Genomic DNA, 23,487 nt, shown 5'->3' on the forward strand with positions numbered 1-23,487 from the left:
AATCATAGCCAAGACCAACATTAAGGAGCTTTTTCCCTTGCTTTCTTCTGGGAGTTTTATGGCTTCAGGTCTTATGTTTAAGTCTTTAATCCATTTTGAGTTAATTTTTTGTGAATGTTATAAGATAGGGTCGAGTTTCATTCTTCTGCATGTGTTACCCACTTTTCCCAACACCATTTATTTAACCCTTTCCACAATGAGTATTCTTGGCTCCCTTGTCAAATATTACTTGACCATTTATGCAAGGGTTTATTTCTGGGTTCTCGATTCTGTTCCATATTGATCTTTGTGTCTATTTTTATGTTTTGTTATTTGAAGAAAATGATGAAATAATGTTATAATGTAAATATTATATAATCTTTGTGATTTGGTGATCTAGAAAAGAACAATATTATTTTTACAAATACTCTTAAGTGATTAAGTGATCAAATTACTTTTACTTTTAAAATTGTATTTTCTTTGGGTTTAAGGAAAAGTTATTGCTACTTTTCTCAGCACTTGAGAAAGAGAATTGTTTATGTGTGGTAAATTTTAGTTAAATAAATTCTGTGTATTTTAATATGAAATGATGCAATTAGGAGATTTCAAACACAGGATAAATGCCATGGCACACTGTATTACCTTATTCTGAATTTTTCATGAGGTTATTGTTAGCTTGAAAGGGAAAGACTTAAGAGAGTATGATACATGCATTTGAGTATTTGGAAGATTTCTGAAGATCCGCAGTGGGTGAGAGGTTGAAACTTAGTAGCCTCTACCTCCTTCCCTTTCACAGTTCCTTGATATTTTGTTTAAGGAGGATTGGAGGTAGGAGAAATGGAATTACTCAGGGGAGGAAAGATTCTTCAGAGCAGAGAAGACCTCAAGCCAAGATAAAGGTAGAATTTTGACTAGGGAATCACAGATCACATTTGGAAAGTAGGCCAATCAAAAGTCACCTTAATTTCTCTCCTACTCCTCAAGTTGCTCTGACTAGCTGAGTGCTGATCTCAAGGAAATGTGAAGAAGTGTCCCGAGGCCAGCATGCAAAGCATGTACAGAAAGAAGCATTTGTCTAGTGTTGTCACAGAAGAGACCAAGCCTCCTAGAAGACACCACACCTCTTCACCCCGTTTTCCTCTGGAGACAGAGGTGAAGAGCTCCATTAGATCTCCGGTGACAGTTGTGCTTGTTGTTTGCTAACTCCACACTAGTAGAGGCTAGAATTTCTTGTAATACAAAACAGTAATCGGGAAAAAAATTCGTAAGAGAAAGTTATAGCTTTATTCCTTTTATCACAAATTCCTTTAAAATAATGACACTGTTTCAGGGTTTTTTGTTGTACCGTCATTGAAAATACTAGGAAACGTTGATGAGCCTTTTTTTCCCCACTGTTTTATCATACTTGCTATTTTTTAATGACATACTGGTACATTCCTTGTTTACAATTATTTGCTCTTGGAAGGTGAAAAGTACAGTTGTCAAGAGTGAAAGGTGCTCGTACTGAATCTCCTACCCCTTGTTTTGTGACCTTAGGTAAATCATTTAACTTCTTCAAATTGTTCTAATCAATACAATGAAAGGGTTATATTAGATAATATCTGAACTTTAACTCTAAACTTATTCTGACACTGTGATGTGGAAATCATTCCATAGCCAGATTTTATACCTACAGTTTGTCACTGGAACCTGCCACATTTATTTTCTGTACGGACTGCCAGTACAGATATATTCGCTGGCTAAATGTGTGGTTTTGCATGCCACTGTAGCACATCCAAAACCCTCCTTTAGATCCGTATCTGTGTGATTTTTTCTTCCCCAAGTGAAACTTGAAAATAACAGTATGGAAAGTGCCTACCTCCTGCCGTTGCATTTTTAATAAAGATGGAAGGTTGAAGAGGGGACCCCGTGATTAAGCAAAAACAGAAAGTGAAGTCTCTTTCCAGCTGACATCTGAAGCTATTCCTAGTAATTCTTTTTTGGGCTTTCCCTTGGGTCCCACAGCCAAGTGTTTTTGTTTTGTTTTATGTTTAGTCTCAATTTTTATTTTTTAGGAGCATTTTAAATCAGATAATTGAAAATTAAGATCACAGGCAAGAACTGGAAATGCAATATTATTCTGTATTGTTGATTGAAAAGAAATCCATATGTCTTTTCTCTGGTGTGTATTTAAAGCAGACAAGGCAGGGATTTAGTAGTGACTTGTGTTTTTTTCTGGGGAGGGAACAGCTCGTTTCTACAATGCTGTAGACAGTAGGCATGGACTAAAGACTTTTTCTCAAAAGATGTCTCTGTATCCGTGCAAACTGCTCTGTCAGTACAAAAATGAAAGCCTCAGAATTAGGCCTATGAAGTATGAAAGAATGAGTGATCTTGTCCTGAGTCTCTGGGTAAGAATTTCACAAGCCATATTACAGTGAAACAATTGTACGTGTTAAACTTTTGTAAATAATTTTAATATGTTTTTCAGCATGTAAAGAAAGTCAAAAGTGATTTCGGTTTTGACATAATTGATCCTAAAGCCTTTCCTCCCACCCTTTCTGTTATGTGGCACGTTTAGTACCTTCTTAAGGCGTCTCCTAGGCTGTGCTAAGACATCCCTGCCATCAGTAGAGAGAACGGGCTCGCCGGCCCTTTTTCTGAGCCAGGAGGATAGCCTCCATTCAGTCTAATTCCTTTCTTTACTGTCTCTCCATAGCAGACATGCACAGGGTCATCCATCAAGGTGAGGGTGAAAGTTAGAACTATTTAGTTTTATTTCATCCTTTATGTAAGAAGCTGGACAGGACAAATTCTTCATGCCATTTAAGGTCGTGTTTTCTGTGTTAAAAGTCATTCCCAGCCATTCTGATTCTTGAGTTTTGATAAGGCACAAATAGCTCAGGCTCTGTTTTGCACTAAAAACTTAAAAGTATATGCTTCGCAAAGGATGCTACTAAGAACATGAATTCAACATTAATTTTTGTCAATATTTTCTCATTGATCATCTTCATTTTTCCTTATTATTTACAAATATATAAAGCCAGTTATATAATAGATACTGTTTTTTAGGTGCTTTTAATTTGCCATATACCGTGCTAAGCAGTTTATGCATTGATACACCATTTGATTCTTATGACATCTCTGAACAGCTGGATACCATCCCTGCTTTAAAGTTACAGAAACTGAGGTTGGACAAGTTAAGTATCTTGCCCGAAGTCCCACTGCTAGGATGTACCTTGGCTGGGATTCAAATCCATTTCTGAATTATGACCAAACGTATTCCCTCCTTTTTCAATTGAAGTATCATTGATTTGCAGTGTTGTGTTAGTTTCTGGTGTACAGCAAAGTGATTCAGATAGATAGATAGATAGATAGATAGATAGATAGATAGATATTCTTTTTCAAATTCTTTTCCATTATAGTTTATTGCAAGATACTGAATATAGTTCCCTGTGCTATGCAATAGGATCTTGTTGTTTATCTAATTTATATATGGTAGCTTGTATCTGTTAATCCCAAACTCCTAATTTATCCCACTCCACCCTTTCCCCTTTGGTAGCCATAAGTTTGTTTCTATGTCTGAGTCTGTTTCTGTTTTGTATGTAAGTTCATTTGTACCATTTTTTTGGATTTCCCCATGTAAGTGATATCATAACATACTTATTTCACTTAGTATGATAATATCTAGGGCCACCTTTGTTGCTGCAGATGGCATTATTTCATTCTTTACTATGGCTGAGTAATAGTCCATTGTGTATATATATACTATATCTTCTTTATCCATTCATTGGTCGATGGAAATTTAGGTTGCTTCCATGTCTTGGCTATTGTAAATAGTGCTGCTACAAACTTTGGTGTGCAGGTATCTTTTAAAATTAGAATTTTCTACAGTTACATGCTGAGGAGTGGGATTGCTGGATCATAAGCCTATTCTCTTAAATACTGTCTTTCTGTCTCCACTAAATGAATTCACTTGCAAGATCAGGAATACTTTTATAATTTGAAGAATGATTCCCATGTTAGCCACAGATCCTGATTTTTGTGTTGGACTTTCTGGAATTGTAACGTATACTTATTCTCTACATGTAAAATTAAACACACTTGGATTTTGGAAGGAACTATGGTAGTAATAGAGTGCAAAAGTTACATCACTGGCTTTTTGGTTTGTGAAAGATTTGGAAAGTAAAAAATAAATCCAAGGCTTTCCATATTAACACATGAAAAGAAAAATAATAACGTTAATTTTGACTTAATATAGAAAAATCTAGAGGAGTCTCTCATTTTATTCCTAGAAATGCAGGTAATCTGCTTACATTTAATCTAAAAGTAACTGTTACCAAAACAAAAGAAAGAAAGAGAGAAAGAAAGAAAGAAAGAAAGAAAGAAAGAAAGAAAGAAAGAAAGAAAGAAAGAAACAAACAAACAAACAAACAAACAAACTTACTGAAATAGTTGAAGCAATTATTGACAGGTTTAAGATCCTTTTTACGATTAATTAATAATAATCCCATTAGCATTATTTTTTCAAGATGCCTCCACATTTAGGGGGGATTTTATTTAACTTAACTTTGCTCCAAAACCACTCTGAAACTAGGCAGTGCAGTAATTCCAGTTCTTGTTTTATGTTTTATATGTACTAAAACATTTTGGCTGGTTAACAAATACATTGGAGATGGAACCAAGATTAGAAGTATCTTCCCACTATATCTCAGTGCTTCATAAGAAAATAAACAAAAAGTCTGACGCTAGAATTTTTAGAATTGATGGTATTTTTTAAGTTCTTCTTACTAAGGTTGTATCAGCTGTGGAAATTATTTATTTGATTAAAAACTATGAGAAAAATGGCTGAATACATATGTACATGAGGGCAGGGTGTATGTTATGTGCTTTGATTTGGTATATAGTATTATGCATATGCACATGTTTATCTTATCTGCCTAAAATGTTTTCTGCTGCATGGGCTCTATTTTTCTGACCTCATTAGTCACTGTTAAATGTTCTGAGGCCTCTGCAACTTTTTGGTGAAGACTTTAAAGCAACAAAGATGAAAAGTGTATTCTGTAAGAGAGAAAGGGGATGCAATTTAATGTTATTAATATTTTTGTTTCCCTGCAGCAACAGTTAGCAAACACTAAATTGCACTCAATTATTAAATTCCATCCTCCTTATAATACCTGTGTGTTCTTCCTAAAGGTGGGAAGACTATTTCACTTGCTACATTCTTTAATTAGGACATTCAGATACTGAGGGTGGTAGATGAAAGTGACTTACTGGTTTCTCTTGAGGGGTCATAGGTCAGCTTGAGATTTAAATACCTTATTAACCATTCAATAGCATTTTTAAAAACCAAAAAAAGGATTAAAATACTGAGATTTTAAAACCTTCATTTTTTAATTTGGAAAAAAATTACTTAAAAATATAAGTAACATGAAGAGACGAATGAAAATAATTGTAAACAAATTATTAAAAGAAGTTCAGAATAAAATTCTAAAAGTGAACAAATTTACTTTACAACTATTCTATATCGATCAAAAAATGTGGACAGGTAGAACACGTGGAGGTTGCTGCAAGCCAGAAATTCAAATTCTGTAGAAGGTGAGTTGCTAAGTCACTATGCAGCCTTTCTAAAACTTTCCTGAATTCTGCTTCCCCCTGCTGAAGTTATTTATGTCATTCTGTGTCTTGATTTATGAACATAATAATAAATGTGAATGCTTAGCTCTGTTATTTTATGTGAAAATGTTTATAGGTTTTTGCATTTACAGCTCATGAATCCCTGAATTCTTACTGAACATATGGTCATTTTCCCGTGGACTATTATAACCTTGAATATTGTTTAATTAACATGTTTCTTCTCAGGCTCTCAGAAAATGTAATATGGGACTTCTGGTTATTATATTAGTAATCAGTAGTAGTAAACTTTTTTTCCATAAATATTCAGGAAGAAAAATTTAATAAGCAGAAAACATTGGTAAGATTTCTTTACAAATGGACTCTTGCTAACAGGAGACTGGGAGTTGAAATGGTTGTTCCTGCAGCACAACATTCTTTATTATGAAAATCAACTTGGAAGATATACATTATTACATTTTCATTGTCATTATTTATATGTAAGTATGAAAATCTGTGACCATCAGTGTCACATCTATGAAGTCAAATATTCGGTATAAAACATATCTTCTGCCTCAAAGTAGCTATCATGTAATATCTCCACCTCTTTTTTTTTTTTTTTGAACTCAGAGGAAATCTATGTCTTTTACACCTGGGACTCTTCAAATTCTTTGTCTAAATTGGCATTTTCTGACTATGGACTGATCCCTTTGCACAGAGATTTATACAAAAGAAACTGCTGGTAGCTTTGAGAGTTAGCCCAATCAATCCCTTGTACGTGGAAATGAGAAAATAATCCTTAGCTTTGGGTAAAACGTTTAAAAGTCGTAATGGATTTTCAGTAAGAAAGTCTTTTGCCTCTTTGTCATCCTTAAAATTGAATTTCTATCCCTTTGTTTACCCATATATTTTTAATTTGCTTCTCATCTTATCAAAACATTCATAAGAACTTTGATGATTGGGCTATCTAAGTGGAGATCTAAAACTACACATGTAGGGAAATTAAAAGTTACTTAAAATGAAGTACAGTATATTGCCTCAATCAAAAGCAAAATGCAAAAGCAGTGTTTGTTTTTGCAACTTCTTTTCAACATTGAGTAAAACCAGAAAAGTCTGGTCTATTATTTAGAAAAGTGTAACTTACCCTGTTACTAAGTTAGTCTCTTCCATAATAGAATCATAGGCAGTGCCAAGTTAGCAGGCAAGTGCTAGTGAGAGATGAAAATCTAATAAAGCCTTTGGAATTATGATGCCCGTGAAATGTAAAAGACTAAGTAATTTGAAGTTGTGATATTTTAAGTTTCTACGACATAATCATGCTGAGCCAATTTTAGAATAACTGGCATTATATTGTTTGTCCTGCAAGGTAGAAATTACTCTAAGTTTAAAATTCAGTATTAGTATTTCCATTAGCAAAAACACACAGTACTAATCATTGTAGAAATTACTGAAGCAGATACCCAAGTTAGTGAAATAATCTATCCTGAAAAGAAGAGAAATGGCCTCCAAATTTTATGCTCACTGTGAGAGAAAGTTATAGTGTAAAACTGTTTTATATTGCATTTCCTCTATCTTTTTTCCAAACTGTACTGAAATCAATTATTATCTTCATTCTTAATATTCTTTTTGTAGCACAATAAAACAGTAATCCTTCAGCTATTTGAAGAGTATGTAGTTTCAATGGATATTTTTCTTATAAATTTTCTTAGTCCTGGCTACAAAAGCCATAAAGTCCACAGTTATTGGTCCATGGTCTAGTTAGTAGAGCCTGAACCCCGAAGAGCGATAGGAAGATGCAGCAATCACAGCCCCTTTAAGATTTAATAGCTAAGATCTAATGTGGAATCAGTATGTAAAATGAGAAAAATCCTTGCTCGACTTTATAGACAAGATATTACTGCACAGATTTGATTGAAGCTTTATATTCACTGAGTTCCTCTAAAGAGATTTCTGTTGTCTTTATAGAGCTTGAGCAGTTGGCCTTAGTATCTCATTATTTGGATTAAACATATGCAAATTTATACCAGCTCTCTATGTCTATTGGTAAGTGAGAATCTCATGATTCATTGTTTCTGTGACATCAGGCAACAAAATATAAGTCCTTTATATTTCTATGAAAGGCACTAGTAGGGATTTGAGTTAAAGAAAAATCCATACTCTCTTGACTACATCTAAAAACCAAATTACTAAATACTAATTTGATGAAAGTCACTCAGTCATGAACCAATGTGAGTTTGTTTTTTATTTGATGTTCAATTTTGATTATATGCCAACATTTCTGAGACACAACAAGGAAACCAGAGCTCAGAAGGATGTTTAAAAGCATTAAATACACTGATAAGGTTTGCATCCTTGTGGGTTTTTTCCTGCTATCCTGCTGGTTCTTTAAGGTTCTGTCATTTTCAATCAGAAATCAGCAGAGAGTACATGTGATCAGTATATCTGATAAACTTGTCAATGCCTCTTTAAAGCAAGATTCCCCAACCTATTCAGTTCAGACCCCCCTTCTTCATTTCAAGTATCATCTTGATAAGACAGAGCTATGTCACAAGCATCTGTGTATAGCCAGCTCAGTCTACAACTAATTTGTGCAGGAAAAAATTAAATCAGGAGGTAAATTATTTCATGATTGCTCATTCCCAACAGAGTTGGGCATCATTCTGAAGAAAATATCAAATAATTGGTTTCAGGCCATGTCAGACACATGCAATTCCCTTCTCTGATGGCTGTGTGTGGTAGCACCAGGCCTCAGGGGTCAGCAAAGAACTGGAAATAGCTTAGTGCCGGGCATGGCAATAGAGAGATGGAGCACATAGGAAATGAAGTGGCAATAAGTGCAATCCATAGGGGAAATGTGCTTCACTTGGAGTTTAATATATCGGTTCAGAATCTGGCAGGAAGCCATGCAACAATTGTTTACCTTTTTGTCAGCATCTGCATCTGTTCTGTTTTGTAAACAGCACTTAACTCTCAGCCGGTAAATGCTGGAATCAATAACAACTGTTAAGGGATTTCCTTACCCCCCCCCTTTTTTTATATTCTATAACAAATGCACACTACAAACAATGTTTGCCTGAGATTAACAAGGAGCAGACATTAACAGGGTCAAAGGGATTTGGTTGGGAACATTTTATAGCTTCTTGGGTTTATATTAATTATATCTGTGTGATTTGAATGTATTTTGTAACCTATCCAAATTAAACTGTAAAAAAAAAATGCTAGCAAGCCATAATGAAGATGATTTTTTATAATTATCTTAAGTACTGTGTATAGAAAACTGCTGGCACTGTTTGTAATAATTTAGTTCTGTGCAATATTGTGTATTACAGCTGCTATGCAGAAATATTAAGTTGCCTTTTGCAGTTTTAGGAAATTAGTGATTATATCCAGCAGTACTAATTATTTTAAACATACAGTTATTAAAAAAAATTACACACCACAGTGAGACATAAAAAAGGTTTGATCTGTGGCTAGTGCCTATAAAACTAAATATATCATTAGTAAGTGCAAAAGAAAGAAAAACACTGTTTTTAAGTTTACTGTCTTCAGGGACTGAGTAGATGAATGCTGTCATAAATGCAGGATTGTTACACTAGTTATGGCATCACTTAAAAGTGAATATCACTGAGATCAGAGTAACACATTATTGCTGATGGGATTTATGCAAGCATCTCTCTATGTGCTACTTTGAAAATTAACTCCTTAAAATTTCCTCATAAGCAATTGCCAAGTTGCCTTGTTTTTACTTTATTAAACTATTTCATATCTAATTTATCCAAACCTAATTTTATTTTCTTCTGTTTTTACTTATATAATAAGCATTAAATCTTAGGCATTCCCATGAATTTTTGTCAAATGTATCATTTCTTTGAATCTTTCATTAGATTATCATAAGCCACTTCCAAAACTTGGGAATTATTCATTCAGGTCGTCTAGTCAAGATTTCTATTCTCTGGTCTTTTTAAAAATTTTGTGTCTCAGTGTTTGGTGTGAATATTTCAATTTCCTTGACAATTATTTTGCTATGTCACTTATCTAAATTATTTTGGTCAACATTTTTTGGAAGTTTGTCTAATTTTTTTAAATAAATAAATAGATTTAATTAGAAATGAGAATTTGGAAACTTGAATAATAATATCTTTCATACTCTTATTGATACTAAAAAGTACTTTGGCTTCATTTTCTTGACTGCATATTATTTGTTTATTTGGCATTCTGTCACTGTATGAAATAAATATATGGTAATATACATACAATCACATGTTATATGTGATTGTATATTATAAGTTAATTGTTACCACCTAGAATATCTAGATTTTGATTCATCATCCTCAGACTCACAATCCAGATTTCATAAATTTGCACTTCAGAGTTTTTATTTGAATAAACTATAGCATGTTTTTAGGCTTAGAAACTAGAGGAGAGTTGCCTTTTGTAAGTGTACATTCTGTCCAAAGATAGAGAACCTACTTTATTAATCCATTCCATTATAACATGTATATGATTCAGTAAAAATGAAGTAACACTTAACACTGCTGCATGCTCTGAGGTGTAAATATAAAGAAAAACATTTTTTAATAGAAAGTTCTGTCTCCAGATTAGAATCTGCTATTGAAAACTATAGATGATATTTAGACATAATTTAGAAGTCAGCTGTCATCCTTTTGTAATTACTTCCTTTACCAAGGGAAAAATGGTCACATGATACCAAATATCTCTCTACAAACTTTTTTAGTGTTAAATTTTTTACCATAGTTTTATTGAAATATAATTCACGTACCATAAAATACAAATTTAAAGAATATAAAAGTGAAAAACTTTAGCTTCGATTGTTTGGGCTTTGCCTCTTTATCATCTACTTGATAGGAATTCATTTCTCACTTTTGCCATTTCATTTTAAATTATTTTAAATCGCATCCTAATCTCTTAGTATGCAAGTTTAAAACTGTTACGATTGAAATTTTTGTACCAAAGGTCAAAATGTTTGAACTTTTACTGTTCCAAAGATAATCAAAGTGGCTATCTTGCATTTATGTTAGCATTAAAGTTAACTATCTCTAGCAGAGCTTGAAAAAGTAAAGTGGTTATTATGTTCTAGTGGAATATGTAAGGTGCTCATGGGGGGATGGGTATTGTCTATGGATCATTAGCTATATTTAAAAATCAATTGTTAAAGGTAGCTCTTTGTTGTATTAGGTGAAGGCAATAATCATTATTCCCTAAGCAAAGGGAAAATTAAGTGCTAATTAGCAGGTTATGAAGTGTGCAAAAGTAGTTAGAGCATAAACAGCATTTTCCCACTGGTAGCAAATGGTATCTGGGGACAGTAAAGTCAACAAATTGATTGCTGATAACTAATTGTATTTTCCAAATCCCCCAAAGTAGTATCAGATGCCATGAGGTTACTCAACACCATAGCAAGGTTTCTGTGTTGAAATCTTGTAATAAAATTTGGAATTTAAAATTAAAATATGCTTTTAAAATTATTATTTTAGAACTTATCCTGTACATGATTATTTACTTATAGGTAGGATGCTTATCATTAATTAGGCTTTTTGCTTTAAGAACTGAAAATCTCTATTCAGTTTGCTTTTTATGTTAAGATAAATCTTTGAAAAAACATACATATGGCCCTTTTTATGTTAATTTTAAAATAGTTTGATATTAGCTTTCATAGTCATCAAATGAGAATGGCTAAGTTATCTATGTTCACAGTTTGAAGTATCTAATCTTTATTGATGATGTGGGAGAGCTGACATATTTTATGCTCTTAGCTATTATGCCATAACTTAGATTTGATCTTGAAAATTGGCTTTTAAGGTATTTTAAGTCGATATCTCCATGAGATAAAGGGTTGAATACTGAGATTAACTTTTAATATCATGTGGACATAATTCTAAATGTTAACTTTGATTTATAAGAAATAAGAAAAAAATATAAAATAGTTCTAAAAAGGCAGCCTCGGATAATATAATTTTTGATTTCTCAAGGAAAGAACAGGTTTATGCTTTTTTTTTTCAGTAGTTAGAATTTACGCACACTAAGATAAATCTGGTCTCCATGTTGAATCACTCACAAAAATAAGATTGCTTATCTAATATCGCTTGGGAATCACTCATGCCACTTTGTGATGAAAACAAAGGGGGCACAGCTGCTTCCCCAATTTCTCACAAGCCTTTTGGAGCCTTCTAGACTCCAAGTGAATTCCAAGCATACAAGTCTCACTTTGGCACACTGAGAATCTTGGCTCTCCAAACAACTGTAAATGGCTGCTTTCTGATCCTCTTGCTTGGTGTGAGTGAAAGCAAACTCGGGATGATGATTAAAGAGAGGGACTTTACAACTTTCGCTCCAGCTTATTGTCTGTTGCTCGTCTACTCATTTGAGAAGGGATCCCAGGAAAACCCTTAGCCTTACGGGAGATTCCCACTTATTGCTCAAATTTACTTATTTTCTGTTACTTGTAACCAAAACCTTGGAGAAATACAGACTTGATTAATGCCTTATTTAAGTTATATTAAGGGCTTTGATAATATTCTCTTTATATCCTTTGTTAAAAGAGTGATTCATAAGCTGATCTAATTGAAGCTCTTTCTCTCTTAGGTCTGTTTGAATTTTAGGTACGTGTTTGATGATCATAATCTTTGCAGGCTAGGCTTGCAGGCTAGAATCTTCCACAGCAGGCCCTTGCAGTGCCCTGCTACTTCGGACTAACGGTGAGGAAGTCTGGCTCTGAGATGTCTAGCTCCCTGGAAGATGCCAAAGGTTGGAAAAGGCAGAGTGGATTATTCCTCATTAGGAAGATACCCTCATTTGCTTCTCAAGTGGCAGGACTTTCCTACAGAACCCTTAGGAGAAATCACAGAGGTTCTTAAGTGCTTGAATTGGTCTTCTCTAAAGACAGCCACGAAGAAGAGGAATGCTTAAGGTGTGAGCCAGAGCTTAGAAGCAGGAATGAGACTGTCAGGTAAGGGAGAAGCAGTGTGAGCGCTGTGGGAGAGGCAGAGCAAAGGTAAGAGACTCCTATTAATACCCTTACATCAAGGTGGGGACATGCATCGTCATTCACAGGGCAGTGGGGTCCCCCATGGGCCCTCCCAGTTAAAGAAGAAAACTACCCTCTATGTTTATGAGAGAGGAGGTGGAACCAGGGGAGAGGTGGCTCCACATCCAGAATGAAGACCAGGAAGCATTTCTGACTTAGAGTTACATTGTGGGGATGGGAAGAAAGAGAAAAACTGAGATTTTGAAAATATATGAAAGTATTTTTACTTTTTGTTTAGTCTTTAGTGTGCCTTTAAACAGGCAAAGCTATACTAAATTACATATTTCACAAACATTTTGAATCTGAAGTTTTTTCTGGGGCACTTTTGTAGATTTTATGATATCAAGTATTTAAGATCTGAAATAAAATGAAAATAATGTTTTTATTACTCATATAAATTTTCAGCGTAATACATTTCCATTTTAAAAATTAAAACATCAAACATATTAAGGAGAAAGTCAAAGTCCTCACATTTCCTTCCCTCCAATCCCAGTCCCCAGGACCACCACTCTTGCTCATACTTTGTTGCATATTGCAGAATTCTTTTAATGCACATATGTGAATTAATATACTAATTTGTATTTTTAATGAGGTCAAACTAGACATACTGTTCTGCAGTGTGCTTTTTTTCCAGTTAATATTTCATGATCTCTTCCTATGTCAGTGCAATCTGATCTGACATTCTTTTCAGTAGTGCCATGACTTTACCTTATATAGATGTAGCATAGTTAATTTGCATGGGACTAAATTTAATCTTATCAGATTGTTGACTCACTGGATTTAGAAAATGCTGAACTTTTTTTCCCCGAAGCAATACATGCCCCTGTTACATAAATACACATGTAAATGCGTGTATGCATATTTGAAGCATATAAAGTGTCAGATCTCTTTCATCCTCTCTACCCTCAGTCCTACCATCCTAAAGTGGTCCCTGTTAGTAGCTTGGTGGTACCCTTCTACACTTAGACACGTGTGTGTGCTGTGTACGTTCTACAAATTCCTCTGCAATTTTTCTAACTTACTATGCCATGGACCTCTTTTATATTACTATGTACAAAATTACCTGCATTATTCTTTTTATTGTATGATTACATCATTATTGAATTAACTAACTCCTGTTGACAGGTGTTAGGGTTTCTCCCAGTTTCTTTTCTATGTACGCTTGTGTGAATATCTGAAAACTTTGTCCCTAGAAGCAATATTCCTGGGCCAAAGAGTAAGCTCATTTAAATTTTGATGTGTAAATTCAAATTGCCTTCCAAAACCTCTGCCCTTAGTGGGTTTTAACCACGCTAATTCAGAAGCATGAATGCCTAGATTGATGCATGTACTCTCATAGACGCCAATTCATTAATTGTGATTTTTTTTGAGGTGTAAAAATTCCTGTGCTCGCCTGCCTCCTCCTGGATTATCAGGGCTATTGCTGTCTTGTCAGCTATCTGCTCCTTGCTTTCAAAAAGGCCTAGGTAAACGGATGGAGGTGAGGGAGGGGCACTTAATGCTTGATGCCTTGTAGCTGTTAAGAGCTCTGGAGTCTGGCTCCAGACAGACTTGCTTTGCACTCTGACTTTGCCACTTGGCAGCTTTGTGGCCTTGGGCAGGTAGCTTATCTGTTATGAGTGTCAGTCTTTAATCTATAAAATGGAGTTGATAATAATAAAACCTACCTCATAGTGTCTATTAATACAGATGTTATACACAGTGTCTGGCACAAACTAAGTGCTTTGTAATTATCATTATTTAAAACATATCTAGCATTAAACTGACAAAGTGACTTGTATTTTAATGTGGTGTTCCTAAATACCAATGTTTGACAAAGGGCTGCATGTTTTTTATTTTTAAATCAGTTTCACATTGAATACTTCATTTTATCCTTAAAATGCTTCATATAATGATGCCTGGAGGTGGTACATTAACTTTTTTCAATTTAAAAATAAACAATAGTAATGAAATAAGGCTAAGCGAAAATAATAGATCTGGACAGCTCCTTTGTTTATCACCTTGACTCTGACCATTACTCTGTGTGAATGACTGCCTGATGTAGTCCAGCATTGATCCCATCCCAGAGCTTTGTACTTCTAGAGCTTAATGTCTCTTCATCTGGTCCCTTAGATGCTCCACAGGCCCTCCACACACAGCATGGACAAACCGGAGCTCCTCCCCCTGATCCCTGTCCTCTTCCCCAGTCCCAGTGAATGCTTCTAACAATCACTCAGGCAGAAACTCTGACTCATCCTCCCCTTCTCACCAAAAGAATTACCAACATTCTGTATTTTGCCTCACCACCTAAAGATTTTCAAGTCCATCTCTTCCTTTCTGTTCCTGTCATCAAGGACCAATTTAGGTCTTTATCATCTCTCATTTGGACTGTTAAAATAGTTTTGCTTTTTAATTAGATTTCTTACCCTTACTCTTGTTTCCCTCTGAAACATCTGCCAAGCACACGCCACTCCCCTGTTTAAAGCTCTTCTGTGGCTCCTCATCACTGTCAGCAATAAACCCCCAGCTCCTCAGTGTTAGAAAACCAGCCTTCCCTGACCTGGCGCCTGCCTCCTTCAGCCTCATTTCGTGCCTCTCTCCACCTCATATTTTTCACTCTCTAGTAACACTCAACCGACAGAAGCCCCTGCTCCTGCTCTGTTGTCTCCCCTCTCCTACGCTCTTCTTCCCTTTCTTTGCCTAATTCCCATTGATCCTTTATGACAGCTCATGTGTCATTTCTTCCAGGAAGCTTTTTCTCGGCTAGAGCCCCTAATCCCTGCTCCCACGGCAGCTCCATATGCCCTTCTCAAAGCTCTTAGCATATTCTATTAAAATATCTAATTAGGGGTCTGTCTCCCCATATGGACTCTAAGCACCTTAAGGGCAAGTATTATTTATTTTCCCCAGCACCCAATCCACTGCCTAACACACGACAGGGGTTCAATGAATATTTTTTTTAACTGTGTCATTTTCTTGAAATAAATCAGTATCTGGAGGTATAATGTAGTAGCTAACTAATCAACTTATTATTTGAGCCCTTACTAGTAAAGAAATGTGCTAGAATTAATGGGAATTCCAAAAGGTGTAAGACCCTTACTTCCTATCTAGATTGAGAAATAAAATATGAATATCTGAAAAGCTGCTTAGGAGTTATGGAGACAAGCAGTTGTAGAGTTCTGAGAAAGTGATCCAGCAGGTGGGGGTCCCTTTTGGCATCTGTCCAGGATGAACAAGAGGAAATGGAGGTATCAGTTGCAGGGTGGACAGGATCTGGAGAAGTAAAAAGCAGGAAGAGATGAGCAACAGTGTTCGCTTTCTGATACTTTCCTATAATGCAAAGTAGAGAATATGTACACAACAGAGGATTTATCTGGAAGGCACAGCAGAAAGAAACCCTGGGCCTTGCTTCTCAGTCTTTCTGGCTTCTCCCATCTCATGACTCAGCTCAAGGAGTTCCATCCAACAAGATGCCTTTTCTGTAGCTTAATCCTACTCTCTGCCACCCACCCCCAACCCCAGCTCAACTCTGAAGCAATTAATAATACTTCTTTTGAGAAAAACTACTTTCCTTTAATTTTTTCAGAAGCTTGAAATTAACTTAAAGCCTAAATTATATTTGGCTCCTTCAAATCTAGGAGGTGAAGAAGACTAACCCACAAAGCAATATGAGAGGAAAGAAGCTTATAATATCACATTAAATTAATCACCAAGTAATTTGTGTAAGACTTTAAGTATATTAAGAATTCAGAGAAGAGAGATTTTTAATGTAAGGGAGAGCAAGCTAGGAAAACTTCATGAAGGATTTGGACTTGAGCTTGGCCTGGAAGGATACACAGACCTTGTGCAGGCAGACGGGAAGGGAGAGAAAGAGCTCCCCTCGTAGTTCAAACAGCAGCAGCGGTAGAGATTACTGTGGCTTGCTGGGAACCATGAAGAGATCTGTGACGAGGAGCTATTCTGTATGTTACTGATGAAGGCATTAGCCAGGACTCTGAGCTTGCAAGTGACAACTTTGTTCTTCCATTCCTCTTCTCTGCTTCTTAAGCAAAAAAGTGAGGGTCACTTACTAAAGAAGAATGTGGTAGTTCACACAGTAGAGGAAAGAGCTAAACAATTAAACCTCTGAAAGGACAGGAACTGGAGGATTTCTGGAGACCTGAGCAAATTGTACTTTGTTTTCAAGCTGTATTTCATCATTTGTTGCCTTGCTTTTTCCCCCATGTGATGACTTCATTCTCAAACCAGTTTCTCCACTCAGCAGAGTAGGTGATTCCTGGCAGCTTCCTGCCTACATCCTAACAACTCCCTTGGTACCTCTGTTCAAAACGTCTCAATGAATGCCTCTGATTGGCTTGTTACTAGATGGGGAAAAAGAATGCCAGGCAGATAAAAAATAAGGTGTCAAATAAGTGGCTGATTAAATGTATGATATGATACCTAGTGTAAGGACAGATTACAAAGGGTCTTGAAAACCTGTCTTTGATATTTAAGTTATACATGGTCTTTACTAAAGGTGTTTGAGCAGAAAAGTACCTTGAGAGTAGTGTTTAAGAAATAGGAATTGTCCAGTGGTGTGTACGATTACCTAAATGGGAGAAGAATACAAGGAAACCACCTAGAGGATCATTTTCTCTCAGATCCAAGTGTGCCTTTTGATAAGAGTTTATCCTGAAGCAAAGTGTTAAAAATTGAAAACAGGATGACTAGATGGGAGTACAAAAAAAAAAAATAGAGGCAATAGAGTAACGGTTATCAGCGTGTGGTTTCTACGTCAGCAGCAGCAGCAGCATTTAGAGGATGTAAAAAATATAAATTCTCAGGCTCCACCCCAGACTCACTGAATCAGAAGCTTTGGGGGCAGCTTGACAATCTGTGTGTTAACAGCGCTCCTGGTAATTCTGATGCCTGCTATAGTATGATACTATTACAGTACATTTAAAGAGCTACTTAGGAGCTTTGTGACCTTAAGCAATTTATTTAACCTTTTCATATTTTAGAGGTAAGTGCTAATACTAGTGCTTTTGAGGATTAACATAAGTGTACAGAAGCATGCTTTCAACAGTACCTGGCACAAAGTAAGCATTAAAATTATTATTTTCTATTATTATCATTGAGAGAACTTGGTGTTTGAAAGAAAGATACAAATAAAGGATAATTCCCAGTTCTGGCTGAAGTATATATTGTCTCTTGTTGGAGCAAAATCATCCATATTATTCTTACATAGATCTTACAGAGTCAAGCTGCTCACAGAAATCACCTCCTGACTCTCATAGTACTTCATCTCTCGATTGAAATTGAATGTCATTGCTCTTTTTCTCAAAGATTACTTTCACATTGCCCTTCACTGATAAGTAATTTACCTTTTCTGAGCCCCAGTTTCCTCATTAAGGTTTCAGTGAAGATTGGACATAACATCTGTAAGGTTTGTACCGTACAGTGTGTGGTAGCTATTAATTACCTTTTCCTCCATTTCCTCTGGCCTCTCCTTTTTAACCATGATTTTTTCCCTTTCTGTGTCAGTTCGTGCAGTTTCTCTTTTGCATTTTTCCTGCTCTTCTGCTGCAGAGGTTATCCCTTAATATTTTCAGCTTTGCTGGTCATACAGTCTCTGTCGTTTTTACTCAACTTTGCCATTGTAGCACAGAGCAGCCAGAGACAAAATACAAGTGCATCAGCGTGGCTGTTTTCCAGTGAAACTTTAGGAACACTGAAACTTGAATTTCATATAATTTTCGTGTCATGAAATATTTTCCTTTTTTTTCCCCACCCATTTACAAAGAGAAAAGCCAGACTATACCATAGGTCACAGACCATACCAGTGCAGGCTGTGGGCCAGATTTATCTTACAAGCTATAATGCCCAGTCTCTGTTAGAGGGGACTGCCTCCCCACTAGTCTCTCACTGCCTTTCTCTCTTTCTCCCTTTCCATCTACTCTTGTCTTCCTTTCTAATTTGTCACAACCCAGGCACCAGCAACACTGGGCCCAGTGCAATACAAGTTGAATTAGAAAATATTTGTGTTTATTAACAGTTTTATGTTTTTTACTATCATATAAAAATTCAGTAATCTAAGATTTTATATATGGAAAGAAAAACTAAAAGTTCAGTTGTTTAAGTGTTCATATATTTTTAACATACTTTTTTTTTCAATTAAAAGAAATATTTTCATGAAATAAACTGCAACAGAACAACAGAGGCCAGCATTGGCCATTCATATCAAAATAGGTTGACAATAAACTCCTGGCAAGACACTTCAATTAGTTTTTTATCCATGGACTTTTCTAAGCTCTGAGTTTTAAATACATATTGAACCTAATGCCTTTTTTCTTCCCTGAACTTAAATAGTTAAAGAATGAGACATTTACTTTGAAGAGACAGGGGTTTCCATGAGAGCTGATGGTGACTGGTATGAGGCATGACCCTGGCTAGTCCCCTGCATTCTGCTTTCAGATTTCTGTACCTCTCTCAGGTCTGTCACCATCAGTGGTGTATGCACATGGTGCCTGGTGCATTATAGGCACAAGGCAAACCTTTGTTGAGTTAGCAAGTGAAACCCAGTTAAAGTTTTTGTTTTTGTTTTTAGCTCATAGGTCTTTTGGAAGAAGACAGTATAAAAAGTGATATCTTGCCAAGGGGCTTCAAAGTCATATTTGAAGTTTAAAAGAAATATGACTTTGCCTTTATGGCTGAATAACTAGTTCTTAGGTGAGGAAGGCAGCTAAAAGTAAAATAACTAAAATTTGCTCAATGAGGTGCCATCACCACCTGGAAAATGGCTTCCCTAAGTTAAGGCCTACCCTGCTCTCTGTTAGAATAATGAGCTCATGAGTACAGCTTTTGGCTGGGTACAAGACACTGCTATTGTCACCATGGCTATCTCTTTTCGTATTAATTTTAACATATATTCACAGGCATTATAATTTGCCTACCTGATTAAAAAAGCATAAAAAGAATCTTACTCTTTATTTTTTAGTATAAAAGAGGAAAAATGTTCAATGTCTTTTGAAAGGTTGTGATTCAATTAGAAAATATATTAGGAAGCACACACAGCAGGTGTCTTGACTTAAATCCATCTTTTTGATGGTAGCATTATTTTTATTCCAGTGCTAAATATTTAAAATTAATTTTTAACATGTTATATTAAGAGCTGATAATGTAACATCTCTATCATGGCATATTCCTTTAAGAAATGAAATATCAAGTCTCAGATACAACCTTAGACTCCAGTAAAAATGAATTGTTAACTTAGTTTAAGATTTTTCTATAGGTTAATTTTTGGTCATGATAATGGAAAATAACATGTATGATGAGAGATATAATTAACTGAACTCTAGCAAAATTGGAGACTGAGAAAGGGATATTAGAAAGATATTTCATCAATAATGTACCATTAGAATACAGTATTTAGAATTTAAAACCCTTCTCATTACACTAGAGATGTCTTTTTATTAAGATGTTCTTTAAAAGGGTCAGCATATCTATGTATTTATAACTGGGAGTTAACCCAGCATAAAACAAAAGCCAGCTGAGAAAATATTCAGAAATTTGCCCTGGGTACATTTCTCAATTTTGGCTGAATTCAAATGTCAGCCATTCTCTGATTAGCATCTTCAGCTAACAGTGGCCACATCAGGAGTCAGATATTCTCTCTCATGTTCTCAGAAAAACAAAATAAGAAAGAGGGAAAATAGGAGATGGACCGGAGTATTATACCCTTGGCAAATGAATGAGAAGTCTGATCCCTTGTTAATGTAATACTGACAGTTTTTGCCAGAGAAGATGGAATGGAGTGTGGGAGAATTTTGTTATCACTTGCAGTACATGGAGGTAACATCCAGTGGAGCCAGTGTTGGCCTGGGAATCAGGAAAAGGTAACAATAGAAACAGTTTCTTTTTAGTCTTTCTCATTGACCTAGATGAATAGCTTCAAGATGACTTTATCTCCACCCTTGCGGCCAGTGGCATGTGAAGTAAGGAGATACTTGCTATGTAGGCCCCTTCAAAGTGAACAGTGAACCTCCATGACCTGGCCTTTGGTGGGTTGTGAGAATTTATTCCAAATGTAGTGGTTCTCTCTGTCTATAGGTCTACCTGTCTTTAGTTTACGATTACCAATCCTGTCAATGGATGTGAAATTAAGTGTATCTTGGCCTAGAATAGTCAGAGAAAGAAGGTATAGAAAGTGTAGATATGGTATATGCTAGCAATTAAATCATTTCTGATAGAATGATTTGTTCATCATGTCCCACTATCAAAACAGGGCCACTTAGTACTAATCTGTGTGCTTATCTAAATTCCTGAGCAGATAGAGGATTAGTTATTCCTAGGTTGATCCCCTCACCTTACCTGGGGCATGTGTATTAGTAGGCAGAGAGTTGTCTGTGTAAGTGTTTTGAGACCTTGTATCATATGGAAAGAGTGATAAGGAGATTATGAAGTTCAAGCTGGACCAAATCCATTCTTCTTGCAAAGGGAAGTAGAAATTTCTAAGAGCTACAAGCCTCCTAGGTGGAAGGGAGACCTTGAGGCCTACTTCTCATCAAGTTGGACAAATCTAGGCAGAGAGCCTTAACCTGGTTATCAAAGGAAGCCTAAAGCCTCAATGGGTCTGGGAACCTCCTAGAATTATATGCAAAGCATTGTTTCTGTGAGCCTAGGTGTATAGCTTATATTAGAGTCTGAAAAAGATGATGAACACACACATGAAAAAAATGTTCTCAAGGGCTGACACAGCAAAGTGAAGTGGAAGGCCTTGGAGTATGTCTACCATTCAACTTTATGAATGTTTAAGCTTAGATATGGAGCCCGTTAAATAACAGTGGTATTTAAAGTTAGTTTACTGTGAAACAGGTCTTTTATATAATAGTTACGGTTCTTTCTCCCCCAAATATTTCCTGTTAAAATTAACAGACATGAGTTAATGTTAAACTCATTTAATATTAGTGTTTGACTACAGAAGCTTGTTCATGGCTGGGGAAAAAAAAGCCAGATAAAATGTAGGTGGTGTTGCTTCTAACACTCACCAGTATGTGTCATTTTGAAGCCATTCATCAATGTAGGACCTATGATGGGTAGTGGGAATCCAGGGAAAGGGGAAAGATCTCTGCCTTGCAGATGAAAGTTTCAGGAGACAACTCTCAAACTTATGAATGACATAGTAAGTGCTGAAATAAAGGAATGTGCAGGTGAAATAGGGAGGAGCATGGAGGATAGGAAACTAAGCTGGCCTAGGCCCTGAGGGCAGGCTTCTTAGAGGAAATGGTAGTGATATCACAAATTTATACAGCTCTTACTACCTTGCAGGAACCGCTCTAATATGGTAACTCTGTTAAACCTTAACACTCTATTGAGGCACAGAGAGACTAAGTAAAAGTCACACAGCTAGTAGGGAGCAGTGTCAGGATTTAACCCAGGCCATCTGGCTCACCATTCCACATATTACCCATTGTACTACCTCTTGGGCATCAGATAGTGATGACATAACTAGCATATGCCACAAAATAAACATGGGGGAAGAAACAAAAATAGGGAAAGAGAGAAAGAGAAGGGCAGTCCAACTTCCAGCTTCTCAGAGTTAAACATTTCCTGAATTCTAATTCAGATTCATTTACCTTTTTGAGGCTCAGCTTTCCCTATAGGTCCTTATTCATCCTCTCACCATGTAGAAGAGAGGTCCTGATACTAACCTGTGAGGTATCTGAATTTCTACATATTCACTCTGTCTGGTTGCTTTTTTTATTTTCTAAACTTTATGTTGAATCTGGTTGCATTTTTACTCAGCTTCCAAGTTATTCACTTCATTGTTTTAATCCTTTAATCTCTCACTCATTTACTCAGTTTATTTTAAAGTTCTACCCTGTCTGTTTTGGGTGGTACATATGGAAGCTTCCTCAAAAGAAATAAGATATATTAAGTTCAGTTTTGAAACTAAAGTGGAAATATTCTTTGTCTTAGTTTTACCTCAAATGCTTTCCTAGTGGTACAAATTTGAAAATAACCAGAAGTTACAAAAACAGTGCCAGAGCGAAGGAGGCAAAAGAGCTTCAATTTCTTCTTAGAGTGTCTGACAGAAAGCAATGCCTGCAGGTCCGCCATGATTTTTCATCTACTGACGAGGCTCCCAGAACAAAGAAGGGACATAGCGTTTGCATTCTATTCTTTCCCCTGCTGTGTGGCTCCTTGGAAGCAGGCGGTCAAGGAGGCACAGGGCTCCTTCAGGCCACTGGAACAGCACAGTGTGCTCCAAAGCCCCACCTGCTCTCAGGAAGTGACTTGGCTCCTGGGGAAAGTACTGCTTACTATTTGTTCCTGAGCAGCCTCTGCTGGCTTCTTATCATAATACTGTTTAAAAGTTCTCTTTACTGGAACAAATATATTCCGTTTGGATTATGTCATGAATTTCATCTGGAATAATGAGACTTTCAATAGCTTTTGTGTGTCCCCTCTTTTTTACATCACTTGTCTGGTGGCACCGACAATACTTCCTTACTGAAAATGGATCCATTTACAGTCAATAATAGAGTAGCTAGTGTTCGTTTTTCTTGGGAAAACTAAAATGTGCACCTTTTATCCTATTATACTGATCCACCAGCTTCAGATTATCTGATTTTCTGGCTTCTCATTTTCTCCTGTATCTTAATGCTATTATTAACAAGAATTCTGTTGCTAATGGTTTTGGAAAATAATATGTGTACTTTCAGCCACAACCCACATTTTTCTGTTCTGTCTCATTTGGCTGGACTTTGATATTTATTCCAAATGCTGCTTTGTTCTGGATCAAATGTGAGAAACTTTAATATCCTTCTAGATTTATTTTCAATGTCCTTAATTTTGCTAAAAGGTAACAGAGTTCATATTTTAACTATTAGTCTCTAGTTGAAAAACACCTC

At 35.9% G+C, this 23,487-nt stretch overlaps 1 protein-coding gene across 2 annotated transcripts in view; it reads left to right on the forward strand.

Annotated features, from left to right (window-relative positions):
* KIAA0825 (KIAA0825 ortholog) overlaps positions 1–23,487 on the forward strand; it is a 351,023-nt gene that overhangs the window by 60,838 nt on the left and 266,698 nt on the right. Inside the window, exons 1-2 of one of the 2 annotated variants that reach the window (XM_072958370.1) lie at positions 7,543–7,614; positions 12,175–12,538. The exons of the other annotated variant lie outside the window; for it this stretch is intronic. Of the exons in view, the coding sequence (XP_072814471.1) occupies positions 12,526–12,538 (13 nt within the window). The 5' untranslated portion in view covers positions 7,543–7,614; positions 12,175–12,525. Of the gene's footprint in view, positions 1–7,542; positions 7,615–12,174; positions 12,539–23,487 lie in introns of those variants that run through there. 2 annotated transcript variants of the gene reach the window in all.

This window comes from Vicugna pacos, chromosome 3, assembly GCF_048564905.1.
Source record: "Vicugna pacos chromosome 3, VicPac4, whole genome shotgun sequence".
NCBI lineage: Eukaryota > Metazoa > Chordata > Mammalia > Artiodactyla > Camelidae > Vicugna > Vicugna pacos.